Genomic DNA, 11626 nt, shown 5'->3' with positions numbered 1-11626 from the left:
CATTTTTATCACAGAAGCATTTTTATCAAGTTTTTTTATCCATTGTTGTTCTTATTTACTATGATTTGTTCAATTCCCCCACCAATTTAATATGTATTCAAATTAAGTTAAAATGTGTTATACAAATTTGTTTGAATTTGCTGAAAACAACTTCCCATTTCTTTAGATACATAAAAAAGTATATATACTTCACATCAACAAAGAGACAAAAGGATTTTCCATGGTGACTTATGGTGAAGCTGTTATTTTTGTGCTGTGAATGTGTATTTCCTTAAGCTATTTGTAAAACAATATTTTTATAGAGCATTGACTCAGTGACTCCAGCCTTTGGTGCATTTTATAGCACAGTCTGTTTCCTAGCTATTAGCTGGATGGTAGATGTGCACATCTCTCTTCTGCTATCTGGGAAAGACAACTGAAGGAAACACCAGGTATCTACTTTGTTTCCTAGTGCCCACTGATAGAAGCTGGTGTATGCTAGTAAGAAGTGTCAAGACGTTGTTGTGGTTTAAGCCTAGCCAGCAACTTGGAACCACGCAGCTGCATGCTCACTCCCCGCCTTCTTCCTCCCCCCACTCCCAGAGGGATGGGGAGGAGAATTGGAGGAATGTAACTCCCACGAGTTGAGATAACAGCACTCCAGTAACTAAGGTATAATACAAACCACTACTGCTACCGCCAATAACAATAATGATAAGGGAAATAACAAGGGGAGAGGACACAACCACTCACCACCCAACCCGAGCAGCGATCTGGGCCTTCCGGGTGACTCCCCCCAGTTTCTATACTGGGCATGACGTGCTGTGGTATGGAATAGCCCTTTGGCCAGTTTGGGTCAGGTGTCCTGTCTCTGCTTCCTCCCGGCTTCCCCTCCTCCCTGGCAGAGCATGAGACTGAGAAAGTCCTTGGTCAGAGTAAACATTACTGAGCAACAACTAAAAACATCGGTGTGATCAGCGTTGTTCCCAGGCTGAAAGTCAAAACCACAGCACTGCACCAGCTACTAAGGAGAAAAAATGACTGCTGTAGCTGATCCCAGGACAGACATGAATAGTGAAATTCACATCTTATGTTGTTGTACAGAATACCATTGTAACTAAAGAAATAGCTGATGTAACACTACGTGGATGGTAATTACACTATCATTTATATAGGTAATCTTTTGATGTCAGCAACTATAACTAGAATCTAAAATGGCTATTTGAAACTACACAGAAGTATAAGGAACACTACTAAAATATGTAACAGTTGCTTGTCTGCACTTTAAGCCTCTATCCATTCTGTCATTAAATATAGTTTGGTAGATAAATTATACTTATGCATAGAGATATTCTAACTCTAATAAGGGTTAATAAATGCTTCAGCCATCCTTGTCTTCAGACGAAGATGATTCAGAAACCAAGAAGGGTACAAACTCCCATTCCCCAGACTTGGCATCATGGGATGATTGGAGATCACAGGAAGATCATGGGAGAATTACATATGAGATCTGAATTCTCCTAACTCCAATAACCCTTCTAATCTCATTGAATAAGGAACATTTTAGGGATGGAAGCGGGGAGAGGGGGCAGGGAGCATAATGAGTTATGTCTTAAACTGTGGCTTGATTAAATATTTCCTTTGCCAACAGTACTGGCTTAGGTAGGCCACAACTGCCCTGTTGCTCTCTACAGAATGACTGTCTAGAGAATTAATCCAGTCAAAAGTAAGCTCTAACAACCACAGCAACTATAAGGAAACTAGAGTGAAGAGGGTACCATAATCTGCTAGATTAGTATTTACGAAATACATGTTCCTTAAATTATGCCCAGGTATTAGCTAATTAAGGGGTCCAGTCTCCAGTTATGTTACACAAGCCCATCTCAGAAATCATGATATATGACATGAAAAATTAGACTAGAACAAAGCCAGTAGGAAAAAAAGCAGATGCAAGGACTCTTGCCTTCTACTGCGAGACCTACAAAGAAGGTTACAGGTAATTCTCTTTGCTTTTTGGCTTCTATGAGTATTTTTATTCTTAATGTTCCTAGCACAGCATCTATGGCGTGAGTTACTGGTACTGGTCTGAGACATAAAAGGTTGAAAGACAGGGTTAGATCTACATATCTAACTTTCAGACCAAATGCAGTAACCATTAAAATACCATGAAACATTTTGTACTGATCCAGTGCTCCAAACCACTGTAGAAAACATAAGCCATGGATATTATTGTTAAGAAAGCTTAGGTGTTGCTCTCCCTCATATTGTGACTCCTATGAGACTTACACTGCAGCCATATGCAAGCTGCTCAGGTGGAAACAGTTCCATGTCTAATGTGTCAAAAAGGAAATAAAAGGAAACTGCAGGCATGAACAGCATTTTCAAGCAGCTGTAAATGTTACCACTTCGAGGTTTAGGTATTTCTGGGGTAGGATTATACACCTAAAATCTGCTCAACTATAAAGAATCAGTCTGTCTTGAACCAGTACCCTACCACAGTACAAGATATGAATTGGATACACCAGAATCCAGTTATTAAATGTTGACATGCTTAACATTGCTCCTGATAGCAGACTTTAAATTTTGCTACCAACTTCAACATGATGGATTACTGATGTTCCACAACAGCTTTGCCTGTTTGGTTTTTCACTTTTCAGTGGGAGTTTTATTAGAATGAATGGAGGCTTCACAATTCTTGTCAGTCTTCTAATTTCCTGCTTTGATTCATGTAAGTATTAATCACCACATGCTGTAATAACATGGTTCTAAGAACTCTGACAACAATCTTGCTGGACAGAATCTAGTGTTAGGAAGCGGCACTTAATATCTGTGCTTAAGATGGAATGGCCATAATTGTAAAAGAACAAAACCTAGGCAGAAAGGACTTTGAAAAATTAATAGAATTGTAAAACAATAGCTTTTGTTTGCTTTTGTTTTCAGCTTACTTACAGCGATCCTGCCAAAAGACTGTGGAATTGTGTTTCGCAGCCTATGATTAGATCAATTTTAGAAGATAATTTTGAAGAAACAATCTCTTCTAGTTTCTCATTGCCTACTCTTCCCTTCTCTGGACCCAAATACTATTTCATATTTGCACTTACTGATTAATATATGTAAGCAGAAAATGTTCTGAAAAACGTAATTTATTTAAATGATAACATAGAAAATCTCATTTGAATTTCCAAATTTGATTTAGCCATTCTGACAGTACGCATATTTAAATCCATATATTTCTACATAAAGACTTGCAAACTGAAGTTTATCATACCCTACTCTAAAGGATTCCAAACACAAGTAATCACAACCGAACCTAGAATAGAGAACTATTCAGACTTGCATGTCTTTAAACATAAGAATAGACTTTTTCGCAACAGGTCTATTTAATAGTTTGAAGCACTGATATTTGCAAACAGATTTCTTAAAAATATATAATTTTAAAACAACAGTATTGCAAAGCATAAATAATTTTGATTTGAAAGGAAAATCATCTCTGCAGAAGTGAACACAAAAGTAGGCCAGCACCTCAGTCACTACTAGAACTGTCTGAACTATCAGAAGATGAACTTTTTTCCTTTCGCCTCTTCTTTTTTTCCTTTTTATGATGTTTTCCTTTCTTAGATTTATTCTTTTTTTCCTTTTCCCTTTCTTTTTTGCGTGATTTTTGTTTTTTTGACTTTGGCCCATCCTCTTCAGCTGCACTTGATGAGGAAGATCTAGGGAAAAAAATATATACACACAGATTGATATACAATTAAAGAATAATGCCACAAACATAATGGGGGAGTTAATTTCAGTATTTATATAATTTCACAAATTGAATGTGGTGTAGAATTTGTACAACCACTGAAAAGCTTATAATACCTTCGTCTGCATGTTCAACTGAACGATGACTTTTCTAATTAGACTATTGTGATAGATAATTAGACTAATTAGACTATTCTGCCAGAAAAGCAGTATGTTTATAATAGGTTAATTAACAAAGGAATAGGCAAGTTGTGTTTACAACATTCAATAAGACTGAGTACAGATTGACAGAAAATTGAAAGTACGACAATGATAGAGCTTCCAGCTTTTAAAATATCTTATGATCAATAACAATGCTACAGTAATATCTTCAGACAAATATTATTGTTTCTCTGATACAAAAAATCTAAGAGAAATATGTATGACAAATTCGGATGCTCTTGCAGCTGCTAATATCAATCTCTAACCTGCAGTGATGAGTGATTACATACAAACAAGAATTCAGATGACAGTAAAAGAAAAGTCATGATTATTATACTGAAGAGGGCAGGTTTGTGCTATTGTTTATATGACTAATTATTAATTACTTGCATGTAAAGACTCCAACCAGCAGACTGACTCTTTTCTACTGTCTTTGTAAGTTTAAGTTAGACCTACTTTATGTAAATAAGGAAGGAGATAAATGCCAATACAACCAGTGCTAAATCCTGTTTCCTTATTTCTGAAAAACACCATACTGTGGCCTCCAAATACATTATACATTTCCTAGCTTTCAATGTGGTTCCTGGGATATTGTCTCATATGACTAACCAGTCTAAAGTCTCATCTAAAAAGAAAAAAGTTAAAGAAAATCAGTCAGCAGGCCAAAACTCAGATTCACAATAGATTTGGGTATTATGACATTTCCCTTTGAAAATGTAGTAACAAGTAACTTACGCTTCTACAGTAACAGGAACATTAAAAATCAACATATGCTAAGTAAAACTACAGAAGCTTTCCTTTTGATAGCTACATGTTACTCAGAGTGTGTGTGTCTACACAAGCATGTGTGCACACAGTGAATCTTAGGGTCTCTGAACTGTGGGGAGGTTTCTCTAAGCTCAGAAACAACCCCATATTCCTCCTGACTCATTGTTCTTTTCCCACCACACCTTGCCTAGTGTTGAATAGTGAGAGGGAGCATCACTAGACCTGCAGATCTTCTGCTTGCTAAAGCTTTCTAGACTTCCACAGTCCTAACTCCACAGCAGAATGCCTATGTCTTCAGCATATCTCAAAGAACAAACAAGTCTCACCAGAAAACAGGAAGCTTTTTAAACCAAAGATGTACTTGCAAATAAAGTTGCATCAATAGAAGCAGTGTTCTCTGAGAAACAACCCAAACATCAGAAATATTTCTGAAGTTCTATTTTGAATATACAATAGGTATGTGACAGAGTTACCTTTTCCTTGGTCTTTTTAACTTTGTTTTTTCTTTGCTTTTTCGTTTTTGTTTCTTTTTTTCTTCTTCTTCATTTAAATCTATGGATAAAAAGTTACAGTTTACAAAACGCTTGTCCGAATTAAGATCAGTATTCAAAGAGTGCCTTCACTAGCAATGTAATGTTACCAGAAAATTCTTGTTAAAAGTTTTTCTTTCCTTTCCTCCAAATTCTAGTCTAGTATAGTAATTTCAGAAATATTTTCCAGAGTAGCAGAACTTTCCATACAACTCACATTCTAATGACTTTGATCGAAGCACTATAAATGAAGGAATGCCTGTAAAATGTAATAAATTTGTGACTTTTTCTCTATGTTTACATCAGCTTTAGGTTTTCATATCCATTCTTCTGCATTTTAAAAGACTTGCCCGAGTCTGAATACAGGTCATTTAACTAGAACGCACAAAAAGGAAAAACAAAAAAAGAGAAAGAATATTCCCTTAAGCTTACCTGAATTACTTTTATAACATGCTCATTTCACAATTTAAAGATAGCTATGCCATAACTAAGATAATGAGTTACCTGTCAATACTGTCTACAAAAAACGGCAGAAGAGTCATCCCTCAGCTGGTCATGTTTGTTTCCTGCCCTAACACTTTACAGTACTGTACAGCATCTTCACATTTCACTTACAAGCAATATTTTTATCACACGGGATGAAATTTCTGACCTTAGACTTTTCTATAGCAGTTCAGAAAGTACTCTTGAATTCTTTGAAATGCAAATCCACTACATAAATACACATTACAATGCCAGCTAAGGGAAAAATACCGTCTTTACAATTTATCCTTAAAACAGACAGCAAATTTGTAACTTTCCATAGAGTCTGAGTGGTATTGCAGTTACTCATTTGCTACCATGAATAGAAATTACTGATACCAGAATGTTCTGGAGTGAAATTTTAAAGAATTCAATGTGAGTTACAAAAACCAAATTACTTTCGGAGCAATTAAAACCCATGAACAAGAATGTGTGAATAAGCAGTCAATATTTTTTTTAAGAAAACTGTGCAAAAATCTTGAGATGAGGCCACTTGAAAATGGCAAAATCCTGCCTAGATAATTGAAAAATTAAAGATCCATATCTCCTTACATTACCCATAGCAGCCACAATTCGAGAAAGAACATATAATAAACAGATATTACAAGATCAAGCAAACAGCTGTTTTTCCTGCAGATATCCATCTTCAAACAGTTTAAGGCAAGAAATCCCCCTTATATCCAAGAGAATATAATAAGGACAAGTTTTTCCAAAGAGACTTGTTTCAGAAAGGAACAGAAAGGACTGCTGCAGTATCAACTCAGCACTCCTGACAAGCAGACTATCCATTTCTTTTGAAATGTTCCAGCAAATGACAAGGTTCCCTTCTCTTTCCTAAATAACACACATAGTAGGAACTGAATGTGAGCCTAGAATGTGAGAGCAAGAGAACAAAACATGACATTTCAAGAGGCAGAGGGGAAGAACATTCATGTATTTAAAACTTCATATGGTGGAACAACCTCCTCTAAGAAGAAGGGAGGGGAACAGCCTCTTAGGAGTCCAAATTCAAATGAACTCAAGTTATCTGCTAAATAACCCATCTATTCTCTGTCTGACAAACAACTGATGCTCAGACCTTACAAACAAAGAACAGACCTTCTCCAAATACGAATGTTTAAATTCAATTCACCAGCTGTTTTAGTCAAAACACTGCTAAGAAATTCAACTGTCATATTTGTCCTTAGTTTTAAGAGTTACTATTAACTTTAAGATGTTTAAACTACATGCCATAAACAACAGGTTAACTCAGAATATCCATGTCATTTTCTCCTAAGCAGCTTCTTAGTAACAGTCTTACAACCGTTCACATTTAGGAGCCCTTTTTGATATGTTCCAAATTATTAATTTGCTGATAGGAATTAATAATAATTTAAAAAGATGTGGGTGTCTCAAATCTCTGAAGCCTGAACACATAAAGTAAAAGCCCAATTATTAAAGCACAGACTAAAAAGAACTAACAGTAGTTATAAAAAATGGGCGTTCCCATTATCCAATTTATTTGTTTAAAAAAAAAAACAAACCCCACCCCAAAAACACCAAACAAAAATAAAACCCACAAACAAAACAACCCCAACAACATCTTACTCTTTTTTTCACGCATGGCTTGCAATCTCTGTAGTTCTTCTTCCTCACTGTCTTCACTGCTGGTGCTGCTAACATCTAAAACAATATCTCTTTGCGGATCTACCCGGAGGAAGTTTCGACATTCAAATGTCAGATGACCAGCTGAACAAAACAAATATTCAGAAAGAAAAATTATAATTTACCAAAACCCATCAGAAACTAAAGAACATATGTTTTAGTATGACTCAGTTTTGAGAAGTGAAAAAATGCTAGGCAGCAATCTGTGAACAAGGAGGGAGAAGGCTTACTTTGAAGAAACATCAAAGAATTTTGCCGGGTTGTCCCTTTAAGATTGCTTTATGACCTCTCTCTTATACCTAATCTAAAGATTTCGTCCAACCTTTACTTTACTTTTTTTTTTTTTAAATTGTCTCAGGTCCTTCCTGAAGAAATTACCTAAAAGCATGAAGCAAAATATTTTAAAAAAACCATACCAACTGTGTTACATTGATCTTTCTGTCTCCCTCTAGTGTTACAGAAGAATCCTGTTCACTTACTGGACAATCTTTAACAACGAGGACTTAATACTGACTAAGGTACTACTTGGCTACTATTTTTAGTTTTCTAAGTTACATCTCAATAATCATGACCAGAGTTAGAAACCTAGTGGAATAATAAAGACATATAAAACAAAGTGAAGGTACGATCTGGGAGGAACTAAGGTAAAAACACTGGAATTCAAGTTGTAATTGAAATAAACTTATCTTCATATCAAAATGCCTACATCTGGAGACAGACCTTTTAGGAACATAAATACAGGCTGTGTGATTTGACTACAAGTTTTGTTCTCTTCCAGAAAGTTTGATATTTACTGCATGTAAAAATGAACCACTAAGTCTATATTGATATCCATGCTATGTTGGAAGGACAGATATACAAAGCAATTCATTGACGAAGTTTTTTGGAGGCAAAGTCAACAGTGAAATAATGAAGCAAGCTTTTTTGCCTTCACCCCACGTAACACTTATTAAAAAAAATAGATTAAATCATTCTGTTAAAAATTCAGCACAATTTACTGCCAAACAGTACCCACAGCTCCATTGTCCTAGAACTAAGAGGTAGTGATTAATAGACTAAAATCTTCACTAATACCTGTCTCCATTAATCAGGAGAGCAGCCACAGAGATACTTGTATGATCAGAGAATAATGCAAAGCATGAGCTAAATTCTAACTACAGAACTTGTGACGAACCGTTTCTTGAAACATAGAATGCACAAAGAAGTATGTTTTCATCACACAGATCATACAGATTTAAACTATTTTTTCTTTAAAACAGACCTAAGTTGAGCTGAAATGCTTGCCTAAGTTTGCAGTGAGACTCAGAAGCACCACAAATGCTAATCTCAACAGATATCAGACCATGCATTCAATTCAAAGTTTCTCAAGTAATTGCATTGCAAACGTAACATATGTGAATAGAATAGCATACTTTCTTTTTTTTTTCCTGAGAAAACTCAAGGGTTTTCAAATGCAGAAATAGATGTGAGTAGCCAGAGAATGCATAGAAAATAAATAAATTTTTAAAATATGGTAATTTAAACTGACAAATGCCTGTGCAACAAGGGAGAACATCTTTATTTCCCCGCCCCCCTCCTCAAAAGGCAGTTCCAACATCATAAACTGAAGAAAACACTGTAACTCTATATTGCTTACTACAGACTTACGGTAGCCACACTTCTTGCATCCTGCTCTGATGTTATCCTTATTTCCACCTGAAAGAGAAAATTTCATAATTAGGGGTTGTTAAGCAGAACTTTCGAGTTTCTTTTAAATCTAGCTTGATACTGTCAATAAACAGACAGGAGTCATCCCACCTCAGAGTATTAAGTACACCAAGATATCTTAAAGAAAATTAAAGAAAAGCAAAACTGCATTTCTAAGGTCACTTTTCTGTGCATTAATCTACTGTCAAACCCTCATTTCAATTATTCTGATCTTTCTATTATAATTTTAATAATTATTCCATGTCTCTGAAGGCTTATGTATTTGTTTTGTTACAGCATGAACACAGTAATAGCTATCTGCTATTCCAGTGATACTTAATGCACACTACAAATCTACTTATAAATTCTAGCAGTGCATGAATGCTGACAAACATTCACTGGGAACTCTGATATTTTAATTACAAAAACTGTGTTAAAAAGCCAATTTAAAAAAAAAAAAAGTTAAACAATCCCTCTTTAAAAGTGACAAAAGACAAACGCAATTGGGGGGGGGAGGGAGCTAAACTAATCCTTAAATTATTCTGAATCCAGACAACATGATGCTAAATAAAAAGAATTAATGGTGCAAGAAAGCAAATGTGGACTAAAGTGAAATGAGTAACAGAAAAATCTGTAAATGCTGTGCAGGAAGGAGGACCAGAATAGCACAAATTTTAGGGACAGCAAGTGTGTGATTTTCCCATCTGATCTCACAGTTAAATTAAACAGACATAGTAGGACATGACTCAGAAGAAGAGAAACCCCAGAGACTTGCTCCCCAGAAATAGATCAGTATCCTTAATGAAAGTCACAACTGAATTTTCAAAATCAAAAGGTGCCGTTTTATCTTTCAACTGAATAAAATATATAAAAAAGCAACTTAAACAACTATAAACAGTTTACTTAATAACTAGGTAATTTATTTAAATAAATAAATAAATAAGCAAACTCAAGAAGAAATCCATGACAGAAATAAGTGAACCAGAAAGGAGGTACATCAGCTCCATGAATTTAAAATTTGGTTTACTGAGACAACCACTGCCTTTAGAAAACTCTACTCAAGAGAAACCTTCAAACCCTAAAAACCCTTCAAACCTTGAAAAACTAACTTGCAAACTTCAGCAACTCACTGGTCTATCCCCTGAAGAGCACTGGAAAGCTAAGCAATAACGGTACTTACATTCTATTACGATACCTGGTTTTCTGTGGATCCCAAAACCTGACTCTTACATGTCACCTTCAAGGTCTATAAACTCAGCAGTGTATAGGTGTTGGTTTTATGACTATCTTTTGTGGGAAACCCATGAGAAGTAAGAAGGTAAGGAACACGGAGGAAAGTCTCAAGAACTAAGGAACAAAAGTATACCTGTGTCTTGCAAAGTCATGTCAAAGAAATACTGAAAACAGCATCGGCTTGTTCACTACACCTTGTGACTAAAACGCAAGATCACCGAAGCTACATACTTTGTCTTAGCTTTCTGAAATACTCAGTAAACTTCGGTGCTACTGTGTAACTGACCTGCAGGTAAAGAAAGAGTTGGTATTCCACACAAGCGAGGTCAGTATGGTCATGCACACACTACAAAATCTCCCATAATACATGGAGGTGCCATTTGTCAGGATTTCCAAAAGAACCACTCTGCAGATGACAAGAACATTGCCACCAAATACTGGTACCAAATTCCTGAGACTGAAATTTAATTGTTAATTTCTGCTTTAAATAATAATGTTAGAAGCAAGGTTTTAGACTAGGTGAAGTTTTAGATTATTAAATCAAATTACCGGGATAGGTTGCCCAAAGAAGTTGTGGATGCCCCACCCCTGAAAGTGTTCAAGGCCATGTTGGATGGCGCTTTGAGCAACCTGGTCTAGTAACTTGTACCTGCCCCATGGTAGGAGGATTGGAGCTAGATGATTTTTAAGGTCCCTTGAAACCAAACCATTCTATGAATCTTCCTGTTCTCATTCCTTTCTTCCAAGATGTTAATCCTCCCGATTTATAACTGGCACAGCAGCAACCACTACTAAGGACTTTATTCATTCACTAGAGCACAAGGTTGCAAAAAAAGCTTTGGAAACCTCTGAATGCAAATATGAGATATCTTCCTCAAGAACCCCTTCCAGAATGGAAGCTCAAGAGAAGCTTACCAAAGCTCAGGCTTGTTCAGCTGTTCTTCAGCCAAACACTCCTCATGTCTTAGGATCAAGAAATTTTGAAGCAGTGGCTGTATGTGTGGCTAACGTAGACCTAAATACCTTGCAGACAGTGCAAGCCTTTCTTCCTGTCCTCTCTCACCACCATTCTCAATGGGTCCATTTAAACAATAATCTAGTGGGACACAAGCTTTAATCCAGAACAAACGACGAGGAGGAAAACCAAGTCTGACAACAACCATTCTTTGGACCTAACTTTAAAGAAGGTGGCTTATAGTAACAGACAATAGGAACACAGGTCATCTCTCACCCCAAACGCTGGAGAGAGGCGCCGCAGGCCTAGAACGGACCGCACACAGGGCTGCGCTCATCAGCGTCTGGTCCGACACCCGCTCTCC

At 36.3% G+C, this 11626-nt stretch overlaps 1 protein-coding gene across 1 annotated transcript; it reads right to left on the bottom strand.

Moving 5' to 3' along the window:
* Positions 1 to 3381: 3381 nt before the first annotated feature.
* Positions 3382 to 9102, bottom strand: SREK1IP1 (SREK1-interacting protein 1). The gene is made up of 4 exons (XM_010022423.1): positions 9036 to 9102; positions 7332 to 7472; positions 5166 to 5244; positions 3382 to 3692 (listed from the first exon to the last, which is right to left on the bottom strand). The coding sequence occupies exons 1-4, from the start codon at positions 9100 to 9102 to the stop codon at positions 3503 to 3505; spliced, it is 477 nt and encodes a 158-aa protein (XP_010020725.1). The 3' UTR covers positions 3382 to 3502.
* Between the last annotated feature and the right edge of the window lie 2524 nt (positions 9103 to 11626).

This window comes from Nestor notabilis, unplaced genomic scaffold, assembly GCF_000696875.1.
Source record: "Nestor notabilis isolate BGI_N333 unplaced genomic scaffold, ASM69687v1 scaffold23929, whole genome shotgun sequence".
NCBI classification, from domain to species: Eukaryota; Metazoa; Chordata; class Aves; order Psittaciformes; family Psittacidae; genus Nestor; species Nestor notabilis.
Note: the sequence above shows the minus strand (reverse complement) of the source record. Positions and strands in the feature narration are given on the sequence as shown.